This window comes from Oncorhynchus mykiss, chromosome 9, assembly GCF_057628025.1.
Source record: "Oncorhynchus mykiss isolate SJ-2025 chromosome 9, ASM5762802v1, whole genome shotgun sequence".
Classification (NCBI taxonomy): domain Eukaryota; kingdom Metazoa; phylum Chordata; class Actinopteri; order Salmoniformes; family Salmonidae; genus Oncorhynchus; species Oncorhynchus mykiss.
The window spans coordinates 20033736-20053971 of NC_143030.1; the positions used below are offsets into that span (position 1 = coordinate 20033736).

At 45.0% G+C, this 20236-nt stretch overlaps 2 protein-coding genes across 3 annotated transcripts in view; both read left to right on the forward strand.

The window, feature by feature from the left end:
• The first annotated feature begins 1482 nt into the window (after positions 1-1482).
• lrp10 (low density lipoprotein receptor-related protein 10) lies at positions 1483-10092 on the forward strand. Of its 2 annotated transcripts, none has more exons than XM_021614948.3 (10): positions 1483-1588; positions 2378-2583; positions 2775-2807; positions 3543-3687; positions 4069-4259; positions 4583-5226; positions 5462-5901; positions 6211-6405; positions 6601-6730; positions 7906-10092. In XM_021614948.3, exons 2-10 carry the CDS (start codon positions 2535-2537, stop codon positions 8551-8553), a joined length of 2475 nt encoding a protein of 824 aa, XP_021470623.3. In that variant the 5' UTR covers positions 1483-1588; positions 2378-2534; the 3' UTR covers positions 8554-10092. The 2 variants fall into 2 exon arrangements, with proteins under 2 accessions (XP_021470623.3, XP_021470624.3); XM_021614949.3 differs by lacking the exon at positions 1483-1588 and adding an exon at positions 1610-2013.
• Positions 10093-10966: 874 nt separating this feature from the next.
• LOC149980822 (ciliated left-right organizer metallopeptidase-like) overlaps positions 10967-20236 on the forward strand; it is an 81663-nt gene continuing 72393 nt past the window's right edge. Inside the window, 3 exon segments of the mRNA XM_090185690.1 lie at positions 10967-11068; positions 11216-11324; positions 14642-14688. Of these exon segments, the coding sequence (XP_090041816.1) occupies positions 10967-11068; positions 11216-11324; positions 14642-14688 (258 nt within the window).

Consider the following 20236-nt stretch of genomic DNA (forward strand, 5'->3'; position numbering starts at 1 on the left):
CAGATCATTCACAGCTTTGTGGAAGTTACCTGTGGCGCTGATGTTTAGGCCGAGGTATGCATAATATTTTGTGTGCTCTAGGGCAACAGTGTCCAGATGGAATTTGTATTTGTGGTCCTGGCAACTGGACCTTTTTTGGTTTTGTCTTACTGAGATGTACTGTCAGGGCCCAGGTCTGAAATAATCTGTGCAGAAGTTCCAGGTGCTGCTGCAGGTCCTCCTTGGTTGGGGACAGAAGCACCAGATCATCAGCAAACTGTAGACATTTGACTTCAGATTCTATTAGGGTGAGGCCGGGTGCTGCAGACTGTTCTAGTGCCCTCGCCAATTCGTTGATGTATATGTTGAAGAGGGTGGGGCTTAAGCTGCATCCCTGTCTCACCCCCCGGTCTGTGGAAAGAAGTGTTTTTTTTAATTTTTTTACCATTTTAACCACACACTTGTTTGTGTACATGGATTTTATGATGTCATATGTATATCCCCCAACACCACTTTCCATCAATTTGTATAGCAGGCCCTCATGCCAAATTGAGTCGAAAGCTTTTTTGAAATCAACAAGGTATGAGAAGACTTTGCCTTTGATTTGGTTTGTTTGTTTGTCAATTAGGGTGTGCAGGGTGAATACATGGTCTGTTGTACGGTAATTTGGTAAAAAGCCAATTTGACATTTGCTCAGTACATTGTTTTCACTGAGGAATATACGAGTCTGCTGATAATGATAATGCAGAGGATTTTCACAAGGTTGCTGTTGACGCATATCTCACGGTAGTTATTGGGGTCAAATTTGTCTCCACTTTTGTGGATTGGGGTGATCAGTCCTTGGTTCCAAATATTGGGGAAGATGCCAGAGCTGCGGTTGATGTTAAAGAGTTCAACATCATAAAAATAAAAAAAAATTGAGAGAGAGAATTGAGATAAAGAGAGAGAGAGGAAGTTCCTCCCTCTTCCAGATGTGATGCCTATTTCAGTGAGGTAAAGAAACAGCTGTAGACTCTGCGGCTGTATAAATATGAACATTCATTAATCATAATAAATGAAAACAATAGCCCAGGATAATGTAAACTGTCAAAAAGAACGACAAGAAGTTAGGCAGACAATTCACTGTTCATTTAATTTCCATCCCCGTTGTCTCAGCCCCTTGCCAAAATGCAAAGAATGTTACATTGTATCAGATGCAATGCCGACAGCTATAATAAAAGACCCCTAAGATTTGAGGGATCACATCATTAGCCTACTCTATTCTGACACCTGGTGGTGAAACATTATCACATTAATTCACACCATTAAACTCCATAGCAAAGACATTGTGAATAGAGGGACCAACTAACAAACAATGATGGTTAAATATAAATCAGAGAAAAATACCCGTGACAATGATTTGTTTGTTTGGAGTTTGAGGCGCTGCTGTGACAGCCCAAGCCCCTCGCACCGCCCCCGCTCTCGCCTGGACAGCCGCTAGTGATAAACGCCGTAAGAAATAATAGCGCCATCTGCTGGCAGTAGCGCTACATCCTCTCATGTCACTCAACTAAAACAATACGGAAGTTGCACAGAACTCTGCCTGTCAACAAGAAAGACGACAGAAAGGGTAAGGTTGCTAATTTAGTTGTTACAGGCATTTATATACATCATGTATCGCTGTTTGTAATGTATATGTTCACCAGGGTGTTTGTAGGTATATTTGAATGCTTTTTATCGCGTGGCACGTTCAGGAAACGTTACAAGGAAGAAGTTAGTTAGTTAAGTTAGCATTAGCATGCTAGCCGCATAACACAGACAGGACGAGAGAGCGAAGCAGCTGCTTCTTTACCCTTCCTTCCTCTTCAAGGAAGTTTGCGGGGCGAGGATCCAGGAGGCCTAGATAAGTCTAGTGTGAATTGTTTCAGCTCACCTGGAGTTAAAATGGCATAGAAAAGCATTTTTGTGGTTAGGAGAATGCTTTTTGTGGTTAGGATAATGCTTTTTGTGGTTAGGATAATGCTTTTTGTGGTTAGGATAAGGATTGGCTTGCTGGTAAGTCATCGCTACAACATAACGTCATTAGCTAGCGAGGCAGGAAATTGCTGTGTATGTGTTCTCGATACAAATAGATCGGCATAACCTCAACAGTGCTTAGCTAGCTAAACCGAACTACCTTAAATGCCTTGCTGTCATATCTAAAGGCTAAGGCGAGTACATTCTGTATGTTGTTTGAAAGTAATTCCCTCCAGCTCCTGTGACAATGTAGCCTGGTCCCAGATCACTCTTATGGTCTTTTTTTTGTGTGTGAGGGGGGGTGACAATAGGCCATAGGAGTTGACATCACAAACAGATCTGGGACCACGCTAGTTAAAATAACCGTTTATGTTGAATAGGTTTTATCTTTTTATTTTCTTAGATTGTCTTCCTGAAAGACAAGTCAGCGACGATGGGGTCATTCTGCAAGGAGGACTGAGGGATCTGACCTAGATGTTTTTCTATTCTACTTTTCTTTCTTTTCAACTTTTCTTTCTCTTTCATGAGCACCTGTATTTCAGAGGAGCACTATCATCAGAATGACTGCCTCTTTCAACCTTTGTGTCCTTAACGTTTTGTTTGTAACTGGTGAGTTTTATTATGAATGTGTGTGTGTGTCTGTCTGAAGATGTCAAGACATCATGGTACTTTAGGGCATACAACTATTAAAGTGTGTAGCTAGTTTCAACTGTCAACTGCACCACATACACATACCAGTCAGATCTTTAGTAAGGCCCTGTTCAGACCTGCATAACTCAGTTTTTCCTGTTGATTCACAGCCTACAGCAGCCTGGAGCTGGCCTCCAGTACTGGTAAGATAACTACCCCCCCAACTCTTACAAATGCCTCTATTCATTTTATCAAAGGGACCTGTCTGTCTCTCACCCGTCTCATACTACTTCACAGGTATGTCTGATCAACAAAGTAGGTGTGGCAGTCTAAACAGTAATTGTAAGAATCAGTTGTGGCACCACCCGTTCTGTCACATTTTTGTGACGCTCAAATAATATTGAAATGCTTTTTGTCTTGTTGATACTAATCAAATCAAATGTATTTATATAGCCCTTCATACATCAGCTGATATCTCAAAGTGCTGTACAGAAACCCAGCCTAAAACCCCAAACAGCAAGCAATGCAGGTGTAGAAGCACTACTGGGATTCCTCTAGACAGGGCATATACCAATATTATGAGTTGGCTAACTCAAGGTTATGAAGAGAAGGTCCTGCTAATATTCCCTTCGAATAAGTGCAAACACTGTTGGAAGTGCACTACAGCTCCATTATTTTTTAGCTGTGCCTGATGTGGTTTTGGTTTGGTGTGCATGCTGTGGTATAGTGCATGGTGTCTCAACAGTTTCAGCACCAAGCCATTGCATTTATCAGGGTCATATTTAGTAGGGCACACAAAGAAGTTTTGAAACAGAAAAGCTAAAATCAGAATTTTGATTGGACAAGTTTAGGTAACACCTGCCTATTTCACTCCTGTTTTCTCCCTAATGAACACAACCCAGGAGTCTAAAGTATTGCACTGTCCTTCTCTCTTCCAGCTCATTGTGGACAATCTCCCCAAGTCCTGGAAGCCCCGAGGGGAGAGATCAGAAGCTCCGTCCACCACAGCTGGTCCTACCGCCCACGGCCGTTCAACTGTAGTTGGATTATCAAGGCACACGTAGGAGAGCCCGTTATCCTCAGGTAATGTCTGCCCACTCACTGTCTTATCCCCCAAGTGGCTTATTCGGTGGGGCAGGGTGCAACGTTTGTCCCTAAACTACCTCCAGTCTTTAACCCTCTTGGCACTTGGTTAGATCTGAAGGGATTGGGTAGGTGTTAGAAATAGGATGGAAATTCCATCAAGACTCTCAGTGGACAAGATGACACGACTAATATGTTGTTTAATGATACTTATCCAATGCTTTCAGATTGACAGTTACTCTGGGGCAGGGAGTAGAGGCTGTGACTGGGCCTCAGAAAGGTCACATCATGAGAAGAACATGGCTTCATAGCCAAGTCATTTGGTTTTTGATCGTTTGCTCACTTCTTGTTTGTATCTCTTTTCACCCGTCGTTCTTTTAGTTTCTCCCAGTTTTCTACACGCTGTAAGAAGGAATGGGTCTCGGTGACATCATCAACTGGCAAGCCCATTACCTTTTGTGGTTCCGACCTGCCAAAGCCCATGGAGTTGATGGGGGGGAACATTACAGTGACGCACCACTTCCTGCCACACTTATTCCCCGTCTCTGCGTTCTGCCTGGGCTACGTCAGAGGTATGGTGGCAGGATTTGATGTCACTTGTTAATCATGAGGAAGGACATAGTAAACTAGTTTTAACCATATTTGAGGACCAGGAATTACAATATAGCTAAAAGGAATATAAACTCTCCTCCCTCTCCCACCATTTCCCCCTGTTCATCTCTCTTGGTCTCTCTCCCACTCCGCTCTTTCACTCTCTCTCTCTCTCTCTGTCTCTCTCTCTGTCTCTCTCTGTCTCTCTCTCTCTGTCTCTCTCTGTCTCTCTCTGTCTCTCTCTCTCTGTCTCTCTCTCTCTGTCTCTCTCTCTCTCTCTCTGTCTCTCTCTCTCTCTCTCTAGACTCTGGTGAATGTCCGGTGGTGGACTTTGAGTGTTTGGGCGGGCGCTGCCTGCCCCTGTCCTGGCGCTGTAACGGCCAGACAGAGTGTCTGGGTGAAGGGATGGGGCTGGGAACAGACGAGCAGGAATGTGACGGAGAGATCGAGATCCTGGATCCTGAGCAAGACAAAGTAGTGGTAACCACCACCACACCAGAGTCCTACATAGAGAGAGAGAGGGAGAGGGAGGGGGAGACAGGAAGAGAGAAGAGCGGGGGGAGGGATTGGGAAACGGCACCGGTTGAGGTGGAGAAGGAAGTAGAGGAGGATGGGGACTACACCAAGGTAAAGGAGCCAGATAATCCTATGGAGGACTACTGGGAGTTCCTGCCTCGTCAACTCCCCAGCCCCCAGCCTCACAGAGCCCACCCCGGTCCCGGTGTGACCCAGGCCCCCATCGAGTGGCCGTGTGGCGGCCTCCTCCAAACCTTCTATGGGACGTTCGCCCCTCCTTCCATCAAGGGCCCCCCTCTGTTCTGTGTGTGGACCCTGGACCCCCAGGACTCCAGGCCTCTAAAGCTGGACCTGCAGCTGCTGGAACTGGGGCCTGGAGACACGGTCACTATCACCAACAGACAGCAGGGCACCGGGGAACTCATCAAAACTGTAAGTGTTAGTGGATCTGGGTATGTGTTTAATAGAAGTTTCCCCTAACAGACTTATACAGGGTCATATCTTTTTGTATTCCCCTAGGATTGGGAGTAGGGTTGTCTGATCCTAGATCTGTGGTTAAAACCAACTTCTACCTCTGGAATTTGTCATCTGTCACGATACTGTCCAGTTCTGTTACCCAAGTTAATTTACTCAATCTAATCACCCTGTCCTTTTTCCTCTCTGACAGATCACCAGCGAGTCCAGCTACAAGGCCATCCAGGTTGAGTCCCGGACCGGCCTTCTCTCCCTGACCTATCACACGCTTCCCGGCTCGGAGGGGCTGGGCTTCAACGCCACCTACCGTGTCGGGGGCTACTGCCCCCCCTGGGAGGGTAAATGTGGGGGTGCCGCGGGGGGCTGCTACACCCAGGAACAGAAGTGTGACGGGCGCTGGGACTGTCCTGAGACGGGGCATGATGAGGCGGGATGCAGGGGGTGTCCCAGGGACCAGTTTGCTTGCGGAGGGGTGGGGCAGCGGGCGGTGCTGGCGGGTCATAACTTCATCGGGCGTCCGGTGTGCTTCCCTGCCAAGGAGAGGTGTAACTACCAGCTGTACTGTGCTGACGGGAGCGACGAAAAAGACTGTACCATATGTCAACCTGGGACCTTCCACTGCGACAGCAACAGGTAGGGAATAGGGCTGTGTGTGTGTGTATGTGTGTGTGTTTTGACGTGTGTGTGTGCACCCATTACTGTATGATATTTATTTTGATATGTGTGTGTGCCCCCATTACTGTATGATATTTAGTTTGATATGTGTGTGTGCACCCATTACTGTATGATATTTAGTTTGATATGTGTGTGTGCACCCATTACTGTATGATATTTAGTTTGATATGTGTGTGTGCACCCATTACTGTATGATATTTCGTTTGATGTGTGTTTTTGGGTGTTTGTGAGAAATCACCACTCTGACGGTGTGTGTCTCTTCCCCAGGTGTGTGTTTGAGAGCTGGAGTTGTGACGGCCAGGTGGACTGTAAGGACGGGACAGACGAGATGAACTGCACCATGACCCTGCCTCGAAAGGTCATCACCGCGGCAACCGTGGGCAGCCTGGTCTGTGGGCTGCTGCTGGTCATCGCTATGGGCTGCACCTGCAAGCTCTACTCACTGCGGACCCGAGAATACAGGTACCCCTTATTCACCTCACACCTCAGCTTTACGCCTGTTGATGCTTCACCAAAATACACACAAACATCGCCACAAATGATCTTGATCTGTGTCCAGAATACAAAGAAATATCTCTGTCCAAACCAACGTTTATTGTGTTTGACCTGACCCCCATGTATGTGTTGAGATGTTTTTACCTTGTTTCTCTCCTGCAGTATGTTTGCCCCAATCAGCCGCCAGGAGGCGGAGCTAATCCAGCAGCAGGCCCCTCCCTCCTATGGTCAATTGATCGCCCAGGGCATCATCCCTCCAGTGGAGGACTTCCCCACGGAGAACCCCAATGAGGTGAGCGCACAGGTCTAGAATCAGCTAACCCTCTCCCAATCCTCATCCTAACCAATAATGTGGAAAATGCTAAACTGACATTGGATCAGAAACTAAAGGCAACTGTGTCCCTCTGTGATTAGAGCACAATGAATGAAAGTCCTCAAACAACTGACAACTTGAGATATTTCCATTCTTGGGTGTCCTTCCTTTACAAGGGAATCCTCCACTAACTTACAGTCGATTTGAAAGGTCCTCAGTACATCCCTATGTCCTCTGTTCACCACTAGCCTTGTTTATCCTACTACCTACCAGCTTCACTGAATCACTCCATTATTATCAGGCTGTAGTATGGCGGCAGCATGCACTACTACATAAATACTGTTCTTAGATCAGGGGCAACCTCATCCTACTCTTAACGGGAGAGGAGAGACCCACTCAGATCCTATCAATGCTCCTTCATAATATGAATAGCCTATTCACATATTCAAATTGGATTTGTATTGGATTTAGAAATGAAATTACTTCACTCCATTGGTTGCTTTACTATACTAGTGCATCCCGTTAACCTACAGTAGATTGGAACTCATCTGGCTCTTCAATAGACTCGCCTTGTATCTCCTACTTACCAGAAGCACTCAGAAAGTTCAGTCAGACCCTCCTGAATGACTCCATTATACTCAGGTTGAATCAGGCTGTAGTATGGCAGCAGCAGGAGGGTGTAATCTCATAGATTTGAGTTACACTGGGGCCTGTAGGAGTACTGATCTAGGATCAGTCTAGCCTTCTAGATCAAAATTAATAGTATTATACGTCCAGGGGGGACCTGATCCTAGAGCTGTGTGACAGCAATAGCAGGAGCGTGATCTGATAGATTGTGTTACACCAGACAACACAATGGAGCCCCCTCACTACACCATAGTCTGATTAACTGCTGCAGACAGCTGAAGGAGGGAAAGAGGGTTAGCTAAAACAATATGCTCTCTATGTTCAGTGTTGTAGCTTTGTTTAATGGTCCCCTCAAAGAGTGATCTAATTCAAATAATAAAGTCAATTATCATTTCATGATGGTAAGTCATTTTATTAGTATAGCACTCTTTAAATACAACTGAAATCTCAAGGTGGTTATCTTTTTTTCTTGTGCTCTCTCTTCTCTACTTATCTTTTTCTCTCTCTCTCCTCTCTTGCTCTATCAGTCTTCCTCTCTTTCTCTGAGAGGTTTTCTCCAGCTTCTCAGACAGGATACTTCTAACTCTCCACGACGCCGACGCCGTCCCCGATTCATCCGCCGGGCTGTCCGTCGCATGCGGAGATGGGGCCTAATCCCCAGATCCGCCTCCAGGCCCTCCCAGCCATCCAGCTCTGCCCCCCAGCTGACAGAGGCCCCCTCCACTGGTGTGGATCCCAGTCAATCAACTCCCGCCACCACCTCATTGGCTGTGGAAGCCGTCAATCTGCCATTGCCACAGAAACTAGGCTTGCTCCCACAAACAGTGCAGTACCAGCCACCACCACCCCCCCACTTCCTTCCTCCACCCACTCTACTCCCTCCACCCATTGTCTCTACTCCAGCTACCCCCCAGAGCCCTCCAGTGGCTGTCCCCCCCACCCCCAGCAGCCCCTCCCTAGCCTCTCTCTTCCACTCTTTGGGGCGCACTATCTCTCGCTTCCGCTCCTCCCCTTCCTCCTCCTCCCCTTCCTCCTCCTCCCCCACCAACTCACTGCCCCTCTCCACATCCCCCTCTTTCTCTTCCTCCTCTTTGGAGGACGAGGTGCTACTTATCCCCCTCTCCGAGGACACAACCCCAGAGGACGACGTGCCCCTGCTTACACTCGACCCCTGACTTGATCCAACACCCCTTCCCTAAATGATGACTCAAGCACAGGAGCACTGCAAGGCTCCCTCTCTCTCTCTCTCTCTCTCTCTCTCTCTCTCTCTCTCTCTCTCTGTGTTGGTCTGGTGCCTTGGAATTGCATTTGAACTAACTAAAGGAATCTAATATTCAATGCTTTTATGTTATTGAGTGTGGAAACTCCTAGAGAAAGTGTGTGTATTTGTGTGTGTGTGTGTGTAGGGTATTTGTGTGTTGGATGTGCACTTATCCAGATATAGTCTGAAAGAGGTGAAATTTGCACAGAAAATCTCTCCCTCATGATCTAATTTAAGCAATGAGGCACCTCTGGAGTTTGTGGTATATGGCTAATATACCACGGTTAAGGGCTGTTCTTATGCAGGACGCAACACGAAGTGCCTGGATCCAGCCCTTAGCCGTGGTATATTGGCCATATACCACAAACCCCAGAGGTTCATTATTGCTATTATAAACTGGTTACCAACGTAATTACAGCAGTAGAAATAAATGTTTTGTCATACACGTGGTATACAGTCTGATATACCATGGCTTTCAGCCAATCAGCAATCAGGGCTCAAAACCACCCGGTTTATAATATATAATTTACTGTCAAGTGAATGATTGGTTTTAGCACGTGAAAGAGTTCATGTCTTTGTGTGACAGCATATGTGTGAATGCGTCATGTAAGGGTGAGCATATGGGGGCCAGTGTAAGGATATGTAGATGTCCTGTGTAGACACTATCCCATGTATAGTTCTCATCTCCCATCTAAGTGCCTTTTCAGAAGCTTGCTACAGTTGATGAATTTGAATGATGACACACATACTGTACACACTGTCCCAAATATGTGGACAAAAAGGAACACCCACCTTCTCACACACAGACTGTGTTTTATATTGCTTTCATAATGGATAAATTGCATGTCAATTCTGCAAGCTGGCAATAATTTTTGGGGACCCTCCTGGTTAGTGTACGTATGGCATAACTGACGTGTATAGTTTCGTATGCACTTGCAAGTGTGATGTATGAATGTTTTATAATGTAGTTCTCTAGTAGACAAATTGTGTCTCGGCTCACAAGACAATCTCTCTTGGTGCCTGAGGTTGGGTTAGACCTGTGAAGTGCACAACCGCACACAGAAAGATGAGGCCCCCCAGGGCCCACGGTCACAACAACCCCGACTTAAATTCTCAGCCCTTTGTGAATGGAATCCACTCTACCACGCTTTCACACAGTGAACATATAGCAAATTAAGAGACTTTTTAGTCTGCCATTTTTAACATCGTATCTTTTATTAGTTTTTCCGCTTTTATCCTTCAGAAATGTACTTAAAAAAAAATCTTAAATTGTTCTGTTTGCCTGGGTTGTACTGAATGTATTCAATTAAACATAGTGGTTGGAGGATGATGATATGTTTAAAACTTGCAATGTAGTGATAAGGTTGGAGAGAGAGATTTTACTAGGGTCTATTTCACTGTACATAGCAAAGATGTGGACAAATCCACAGAGATTAAACAATTTGCACTTTTACTTGGACTCTAGCTTTTATTGTGTTTAAGAAAGAGAGCGAGAGAGATGTGTGAAAGAAATAAAAAGGCAATCTTAGGAAAAGCAGAGAAGAGGTGGCATTTTTCGATGAGGTTGTCAGCGCCATTGTTCTGTCTCCTGGGAATGTATCAAAGACATGTGACATCCATTTCTCCAGAAGGCCCCTGGGGTGCTATGACAATTCAAGTGGATTAAATACCTGGGTGTCAAAGGAAGAGAGACAGACCAGTGCAAAGGAATGGTTGTGACCTTTGAAGAACTAGAAGAAGAGTGAAGGGAGTCGGGGGGCGGGGGGGGGGGGTCTCGCAATTTACTGATAGAGATGAAATGTAGAACATTCAGCTCTCGGTTTTTGACGGCATCGGTGCGAGGTTGAGGCAACTATGTGCATTAGTGACCAAGTGGACTGTGAAAATGCAGTAGTTGGCCAGAGATATGGATTTCTCTCCAAAATCACTGAATGACTCCATTATCATCAGGCAACTCTTAACGGGAGAGGAGAGAACCACTCATAGACCCTGTCAATGCTCCTTATCTTTCCCCCCCAATTCATTTAGGTTTCTCTTGGAGCCTGTCATATATCTACAGATGATGTCAAGGGAGGCTGCAGAGGGGAGGACGGCTCACAATAATGGCCAGAACGGAGCAAATGGAATGGCATCAAACACAGGGAAACCATGTGTTTGATGTATTTGATACCATGCCACCTATTCCACTCCAACCATTACCACAAGCCCACCTCCCCAATTAAGGTGCCACCAACCTCCTGTGGCTGATGTCATACTGACGTCACTCCTATAGATCCCATTTATTTCATCTCTCCCCCAGATGTGACTCCTGTGGAGGGGCTATGACAATGGCTTCACCCCTCTCCCTCAGCAGGCCATGGGTGTGGATGATGGTGGTGGTGGTGGGCATATGGCTCCCTGGTGCTCTAGAGAAATGTATCTTTGATGAGGTTCAGCAGTCAGTCACAGTGGTCACCACACCCACTGATCAACATGGACATCACCCTAAAATCACTGGGCCACAAACTCACAAGTTCAGAGGATACAGATTAATCTAGAAGTCAGACACACCTTCACCTCAACAACCTCCACCCCAGAGACACAACAGAAAGCTCAGAGAGCTGGCTCCACCCACACACCCTGCACAGCCAATCAGGATCCACACCTGGGTTCAGTGGGAGAGCCCTGCCCTGTCTCACGTGGAGAGTGAGAGAGAGAGACTGGAGCTAGCAGTCAGGGAGGCTGTTGGCATCGTGTCCAGCTTACTGTCAGGTTAACAAGACACAAGTGTCTTTGTTAGCTGTGTGTTTTTGTTGTTGTTTAGTTACTGTTGATTGACTGTATGATCGGTTTTGTTAATGAATGTTAGTGTTATTTTGTGTCATTGCATGTTAGTGAGCGTGTTAATGGTGGTGATAATTTCTAAAATATCAGTCCCTGGTCGTCTGTTGCTCAGCAGAGACATCAACAAGTACCGTGAATTCATCTGGAGGAACGCCAGCGCTGCCAACAGGCCTGACTCTTTTTATATATATATATATATATATATATATATATATATATATAAAAAGTATTGTCTAAGAATTCTGTACTGTATATCTGCTTATCTACTACTATAGCGTACCACAGTATGAGTCATAATGCCTATAAATCCTAGCGGTCAAACAAGGAAATGGTTCCAATAGTTTTTCCACCATACATTTTAGAAACACTTAAAATAAGGGCTGTGTTGCGTGTAGGCTTACCCTGGTGTGACGTTTTGATAACTGTGTAAATCTCTTTAGGACAAGGTGACGTTTAAACCCCCCCAAAAAAATTAAATGCGAATTAGCTGCTAATGTGGCTATCATACAGAACTATAATGCCCGTCTCAAGATTCACGTCACTCCAGGGCCATGATGATCTGGACGAGACTGCAGAATCGAGGCAAAGGTAAGAATCTCTTGATTAACTATCTAATGTTAGCTAAATTTAGTAATGGATAAGTTGGCTACATTTCTTTAAACTGACAATTGACAAAATACCTGTTTAGCAAAGGTGTCACCTAAAGATGATGTGCAGGAGCTTGCAAAGATTTGTAGTCTTGCATGATGTCTACTTTGATGCTAATTAGCACTTTTGAATCTGACAGTAAATATATTGCTAAAAGTCACCTTGTCCGAGAGAGATTTACATGGTTATCACAACTCCAGGGTAAGCCTTCGTTTGAAGAGTTTCTAAAATTCCCCATGGGAAAAAGAAATGGTGGAAAAACTATTGGAACCATTTCCCTGTTTTTGTGAATAGCACTTTGTGACATCTGCTGACGTAAAAAGGGCTTTATAAATACATTTGTTTGATTGATTGATGTTTTGACTGGTAGGATTTATGGGTATTATGACACCTCCACTGTGGAGCTCTAGTGACCCCTGAATGATCTCAACCAATCAAAGCTTTCCATTTCCACAGGTGTGGCCGAGCCAATGAGAACTACAGGACTGAGTCTGGATGTTATTGTGAGTACAGCAGCATTTTACTCTTACTCACACCTTCCAGATATGCTATAGTACTAGTATAGTATGAATTAATATTTTTTTTTTATGTTGTGTTATGGGATTAATTGACACATAAACAAACATTACAATTTTTATTCTTCCGGCGTTATCTGCAGTGCGCATTGCATAAAGAGTGAAAAAATTAAATAATACAAATATAAATCATTACCATAGTAAATAAGGTTATAAATAAATACAGAAAATGTAAACAGAAGACATTTGAACCCAGTCTGGCACAATGAGAGTAGTCCTAGTAGTCAGTGGATCATGGAGAGAGGCTGCCAGTAAAACTGTACCAGTCTCAATCTTATCACTTTACCCATCGTTGATTGACAGATCCCAGATGATCACATGAGTGGCTGTGCAGTGTACCCAGAGCCTGATGCACCCTGCTCGCCTTGGGGTGGCGGGGTAGCCTAGTGGTTAGAGCATTGGACTAGTAACCGAAAGGTTGCAAGTTCATATCCCCGAGCTGACAAGGTACAAGGTTATAAATAAATAGCAATGGCTATCTGTCGTTCTGCCCCCATTGAAAATAAGAATTTGTTCTTAACTGACTTGCCTAGTTAAATAAAGGTACAAAAAATATTTAAAAAACCTGACGATGACACGGCCTGAGGGGACGGGACTTCCTGACACAGACTTCCTGTTTTACCTTCACACACAGAGAGAGCACTGACAAGTGTAGAGCAGAGATGAGGGGTCACAGTGGAGTCGATGGATATTCCGGATCCACTCAGTGTAAATCAAGTCATTTAATTCAACTCAGGTCATATACAGTATGTTCACTGTCCATGTAACTCCTGGTTGAGGTTGACCCACCAGGTCTGGCACCGGGACTTTAACAACTAGGGGGAAAATGCAAACTAAGGGACCTTAGCCTATGCAGTGCACTGGCAGACCTCTGGCTGGACTGGTGGTCATCTGTAAAGACAGACTGAATGGGGAGGGATACAGCCACCAAGGCACTGTGCGGGTGACAATAACAGTGTATATGTGTCACAGAAGGATGGTGAGGGGTGGACGGCTCATAGTAAAAGCTGGAATGGAGTGAATGGAATGGAATGGTATCAAACATGGAAACCATGTGTTTGATAGCATTCCATTCATTCTGTTCCAGCCATTACTATCCAGCCATTACTATGAGCCGTCCTCCCCAATTCAGGTGCATGTGGTTTGTGAGTGTGTGTGTTTGCATGGGTGTGTATATAATAACTGTTTTGCTCTCTCCAGACAGTGAGTTTCTCCAAAGAACTATACAGCACCTGGAGAGACTGTTCCCACTGCTCCTAACATCAGTAACCTTGCTTGTGTTGTTTTAAGAGATATGTTATACTGTATTACAAGGCTATCTTTCTTTTATTGTTACTTTATGCTTTTCACTGTGTTTCCTTTGGCCATGAGATGGTAGGCCTTTTTGGTAGGCCTTTTTTACGGTTTTGTATTGTCTGGGTTTTGTCATGTTGTTTTCTATCATACTGTGTTGTGTTGTGTAGCTGTGTAGCTGGGGTGGGCTGCGCGCCTCCGGGGTCAGGTGACCAACACAGATGAGACAGGTCAGGTGAGGATCTACAGCCAATCAGTGATGTTTATGAATCTAGCAATATTTTAAAGGCTCCTCACTAAGAGACTAAGCCAATTTTCAAAAGCTAAAATCAATGTAATTTTTTTTAGCAAGCTAGCTTCATACTTTTTTCTGACATGCCGAAAATGCAGTCTTGTTGATTACATTTGACACTTCACGGCCAGCAGAGTTTTACACGTGACCACAGTTTGCATTGAATTGTGGGTCATATCAACCTCGCAAGTGACCAAAGTTATTCACTCGCTCCCTCGAGCTAAATTGAGGTCCGAGGGGGGCAACGTTAGTGAATTGGACATCCACTTAAGATGGCAATCAAACTGCATCCGGTTTCGGCGTGGAATCCCCAGAGGGAAAGTGGATAGCGCAAGGGCTGAGGGGGTAAAAATAACGTGTTTGGACTGCAGCCCTGGTCTCTACTGACCCTGAGCCGGGAGGACCACTTGAGAACCTGGTATGGGCTGACCCTGCCATCTATACTCACATTCTATTATACCCTATCCTTAACCCTATTAGCTAAACTTTCCTCTAACCCTGACCTTAACCCTTTAACCTAACTCTTAATCTTAACCCTAACCCCTTACCCGTTAGCCACCTAGCCACAATTTGTAAGATATCATATGTTTCGCAAATTCATAACATATTGTATGTTTAGCAAATTCGTAACATATAATGCGAATTGTAATTCGTAATATATCATACTAAAAGGAGTGTCTCGGAGTTACATAGAGAATAATACAAATGACTCTGAGACCAGGTTGTGACATTAGGTAGCCTATGCTTAACTTGGTGGTTGAGGGTATTAAAAATATTACATTTTCTTGAGACAATATGTCTGGGCATAGGTAGACATTGCAATTAGAGGATGCATTTTATGCACATTCTATAATAATAGGCTATTCAACAACTGTCGGTACAAACTTTGATTGAGGAAATTATGTAATTAAAAAGGGTTTTGCACTACCTCACCTTAAAAAAATAGCACTACACCACTGGCCTTCACCCTCCTGAAATACCACAGTCACACCATACTCATATACTCTTTCATGAAATGCTTGTGTGGTCTTACTATTCACATTTGGCGGATAGTACTGAGGTTCATTAATGTTTTCACAACATTCTCACACTTTGTTCTCTCTCTCTCTCTCTCTCGCTCTGCATAAGTATTCAGACCCTTTGCTATCAGACTCGAAATTGAGCTCAGGTGCATCCTGTTTCCACCTGTGGTAAATTCAATTGATTGGACATGAAAGGCACACACCTGTCTCCATAAGGCCCGACAGTTGACAGTGCATCTCAGAGCAAAATCCAAGCCACGAGGTCGTAGGAATTGTCCGTAGAGCTCCAAGACAGGATTGTGTCTCGGCACAGATCTGGGGAAGGGTTCCAAAAAATGTCTGCAGCATTGAAGGTCCTCAGAACACAGTGGCCTCCGTCATTCTTAAATGGAAGCAGTTTGGAACAACCAAGACTCTTCCTAGAGCTGGCTGCCCTGCCAGACTGAGCAATCGGGAGAAGGGCCTTGGTCAGGAAACCCATGGTCACTCTGATAGAGTTCCAGATTCCTCTGGAGATGGGAGAACCTTCCAGAAGTACTCTACCAATCAGGCCTTTATGGTAGAGTGGCCAGATAAAAGGCACATGACAGCCCACTTGGGGTTTGCCAAAAGGCACCTAAAGGACTCTCAGACCATGATAAACAAGATTCTCTGGTCTGATAAAACCAAGATGGAACTCTTTGGCCTGAATGCCAAGCATCACATCTGGAGGAAACCTGGCACCGTCCGTACGGTGAAGCATGGTGGTGGCAGCATCTGCTGTGGGGATGTTTTTCAGCAGCAGGGACTGGGAGACTAGTCAGGATCAAGGGAAAGATGAACGGAGCAAAGTACAGAGAGATGCTTGATGAAAACCTGCTCCAGAGCTCTGACTGGGGTGAAGTTTCACCTTCCAACAGGACAACGACCCTGAGCACACAGCCAAGACAACGCAGGAGTGGTTTTGGGACGAGTCTCTGAATGTCCTTGAGTGGCCCAGCCAGAGCCCGGACTTGAACCCAATCGAACAGCTCTGTAGAGATGTTCCTCACCCAACCTGACAGAGCTTGAGAGGATCTGCAGAGAAGAATGGGAGAAACTCCCCAAATACAGGTGTGCCAAGCTTGTAGCGTCATACCCAATTAGACTCAAGGCTGCAATTGCTGCCAAAGGTGCTTCAACAAAGTACTGAGTATAGAGTCACTTTTTTTGTGTCATTATTACCAGTTCGGATTTAAGTACAACTTTTGTATGACTTAAGCCTTTAGTGAGAGGTCTAATGCTTTAATATTTAATAAGTTATATTGCTACATACATAGTGTTACTTTAACTGTAGCTAGGTCATCACTTTGGGTAGCCTCAAAGCATTTGATTTTCCCTTAGCAGTAAGATGTTTTTGAGAGAATGTATATATATCTGGTTTGTGTCTGTAGTAAGTTTAATGTGTGTATCTTTTGTGTGCTTGTAGGTGAGGGAGGAATGTTTGGATCGCTGTCGTCCTGTCATGACAACTCCTCCTCTTTCTTCTGCATGGGAAAGGTACTGTATTCTGACACAGAGCCTGGGACTGAGGAGAGAGTGAGATGTATGTTTATATGAATATCCCACTCATCATTCCTTACAGCAAAGTTTCTTCATTCCTCAATGTTTTCTATATCTGTTCAAAATCAAATCAAATGTATTTATATAGCTCTTCGTACATCAGCTGATATCTCAAAGTGCTGTACAGAAACTCAGCCTAAAACCCCAAACAGCAAGCAATGCAGGTGTAGAAGAACGGTGGCTAGGAAAAACTCCCTAGAAAGGCCAAAACCTAGGAAGAAACCAGGTTATGTGGGGTGGCCAGTCCTCTTCTGGCTGTGCCGGGTGGAGATTATAACAGAACATGGTCAAGATGTTCAAATGTTCATAAATGACCAGCATGGTGAAATAATAATAATCACAGGCAGAACAGTTGAAACTGGAGCAGCAGCACGGCCAGGTGGACTGGGGACAGCAAGGAGTTATCATGCCAGGTAGTCCTGAGACATGGTCCTAGGGCTCAGGTCCTCCGAGAGAGAGAAAGAGAGAATTAAAAAGAGCATACCTAAATTCACTCAGGACACCTGATAAGACAGGATAAGTACTCCAGATATAACAAACTGACCCTAGCCCCCCCGACACATAAACTACTGCAGCATAAATACTGGAGGCTGAGACAGGAGGGGTCAGGAGACACTGTGGCCCCAACCGATGATACCCCCGGACAGGGCCAAACAGGAAGGATATAACCCCACCCACTTTGCCAAAGCACAGCCCCCACACCACTAGAGGGATATCTTCAACCACCAACTTACCATCCTGAGACAAGGCCGAGTATAGCCCACAAAGATCTCTGCCACGGCACAACCCAAGGGTTGTGTTCTCTTCCTCCATCTCACTCTCTGTCTGACTTGTGTTCTCTGTGTGACTTGTGTTGTCTGTCTGTGGTTTAGGGTGTCATTATCTCCACCTCCACAAGGGGGAGTGCCAGACTGTTCTGGATAGTGTCTTATTTATAAACCTCTGATAAACAGGGTGAGTCTTCTGGTCTCATTCACTTTGTTTTATCTCTATCCTGTCCTCGCTTCTGTTCTGACAATCTTTCATATTCTCTTTCCTTCTTCTCATTGTCTCTCCATATCCTCTCCACCACTCTTCTTTCTCTTCCCACCCCTCACTTTTCTCACTGTGTTTTCCTGTAGACTGAGTGTTGGAAAGAGGACAATGAGAGAGAGACTGTAAAAGAAGACTGGAGTGTAGAGATGTACCGTTTAGACAGATGATGCTTCTTTTCTAACCTGAGCAGGGAGGTCAGTGTGTGTTTTTGTGTGCAAGTACATATTCTTGTCAGAATGTCTCCCTCTCTGTCAGAATGTCTCCCTCTCTGTCAGAATGTCTCCCTCTCTGTCAGAATGTCTCCCTCTCTGTCAGAATGTCATCCTCTCTGTCAGAATGTCATCCTCTCTGTCAGAATGTCATCCTCTCTGTCAGAATGTCATCCTCTCTGTCAGAATGTCATCCTCTGTCAGAATGTCATCCTCTCTGTCAGAATGTCTCCCTCTCTGTCAGAATGTCATCCTTTGTCAGAATGTCATCATCTCTGTCAGAATGTCATCATCTCTGTCAGAATGTCATCCTCTCTGTCAGAATGTCATCCTCTCTGTCAGAATGTCTCCCTCTCTGTCAGAATGTCTCCCTCTCTGTCAGTGACTCTGTAGTGGGTTGTTGTTGAAGGCCCAGGCAGGGGTTTCACGCACCCCAAAAATCTGAGGGGGCACAAAGTAGGGGGTGGTCCAGAGGGGGGATAAGTTGGAGAATTTTGTATTTAAAAATACATTATGTCTATTCTGCATATCTAAGCATACCTCTTGAGCTGCCTGTATCCTCCTGACTGATGGAATGTGAGTTTTCAGTATATCTAGCTATTGCTTGCTTTTCTGAAGTCTACAAACCTTGCCAGCCAGCATGCCAGATAAGCTCATTAGACAAGCTAGCTACTCTAATTTGATTGATGGGCTGAAATGGCTTGTTGGTAGCTGCTTTTAGCAACGCTAGGAATTACTACACATTTATATAGCATTTCTTGGAATTATATTGCAAAAAAAACGTAATAGTTCCCCTGGATGCGAGAAGTTACAATTACATTTCAATTTACTCTGTTGATTGTCTTTAGGCTTGCTCCTTATGGGAACTTGAGACAAAAAAAACATCTAATGGAACATATAATTAAACAGAATTTTGAAGACCCATACAGTTTCTCTAGCTTTTTTTGCAGGTATGGCGCATTGGCAGGACTTTTATTTTAACATGAGGTAAGAGGAGAAGAGGTGGGTCTACAAATCAAATAAAAAATACAATCAAATGTTATGTCACATGCTTCGTAAATACAGGTGTAGACTAACAGTGAAATACCTACTTATGGGTCCTTTTCCAACAATGCAGAGTTAAAGTAAAAATAACATGGCTATATACAGGAAGTACCAGTACTGAGTCGGTGCAGGGGTACGAGGTAATAACATGGCTATATACAGGGAGTACCTGTACTGAGTCGGTGCGGGGGTACGAGGTAATAACATGGCTATATACAGGGAGTACCAGTACTGAGTCGGTGCAGGGGTACGAGGTAATAACATGGCTATATACAGGGAGTACCAGTACTGAGTCGGTGCAGGGGTACGAGGTAATAACATGGCTATATACAGGGAGTACCAGTACTGAGTCGGTGCAGGGGTACGAGGTAATAACATGGCTATATACAGGGAGTACCTGTACTGAGTCGGTGCGGGGGTACGAGGTAATAACATGGCTATATACAGGGAGTACCAGTACTGAGTCTGTGCAGGGGTACGAGGTAATAACATGGCTATATACAGGGAGTACCAGTCGGTGCAGGGGTACGAGGTAATAACATGGCTATATACAGGGAGTACCAGTACTGAGTCGGTGCGGGGGTACGAGGTAATAACATGGCTATATACAGGGAGTACCAGTACTGAGTCGGTGCGGGGGTACGAGGTAATAACATGGCTATATACAGGGAGTACCAGTCGGTGCAGGGGTACGAGGTAATAACATGGCTATATACAGGGAGTACCAGTACTGAGTCGTGCGGGGGTACGAGGTAATAACATGGCTATATACAGGGAGTACCAGTACTGAGTCTGTGCAGGGGTACGAGGTAATAACATGGCTATATACAGGGAGTACCAGTCGGTGCAGGGGTACGAGGTAATAACATGGCTATATACAGGGAGTACCTGTACTGAGTCGGTGCGGGGGTACGAGGTAATAACATGGCTATATACAGGGAGTACCAGTACTGAGTCGGTGCGGGGGTACGAGGTAATAACATGGCTATATACAGGGAGTACCAGTACTGAGTCGGTGCGGGGGTATGAGGTAATAACATGGCTATATACAGGGAGTACCAGTACTGAGTCGGTG

Bases quoted from the DNA above. Each gene is read 5' to 3' on its own strand.
- lrp10 (XM_021614948.3), top strand. From the start codon at position 2,535: ATGACTGCCTCTTTCAACCTTTGTGTCCTTAACGTTTTGTTTGTAACT. The intron at 4,260-4,582 runs GTATGGTGGCAG...CTCTCTCTCTAG, and splicing joins CTGCCTGGGCTACGTCAGAG to ACTCTGGTGAATGTCCGGTG. The intron at 5,902-6,210 runs GTAGGGAATAGG...TCTCTTCCCCAG, and splicing joins TTCCACTGCGACAGCAACAG to GTGTGTGTTTGAGAGCTGGA.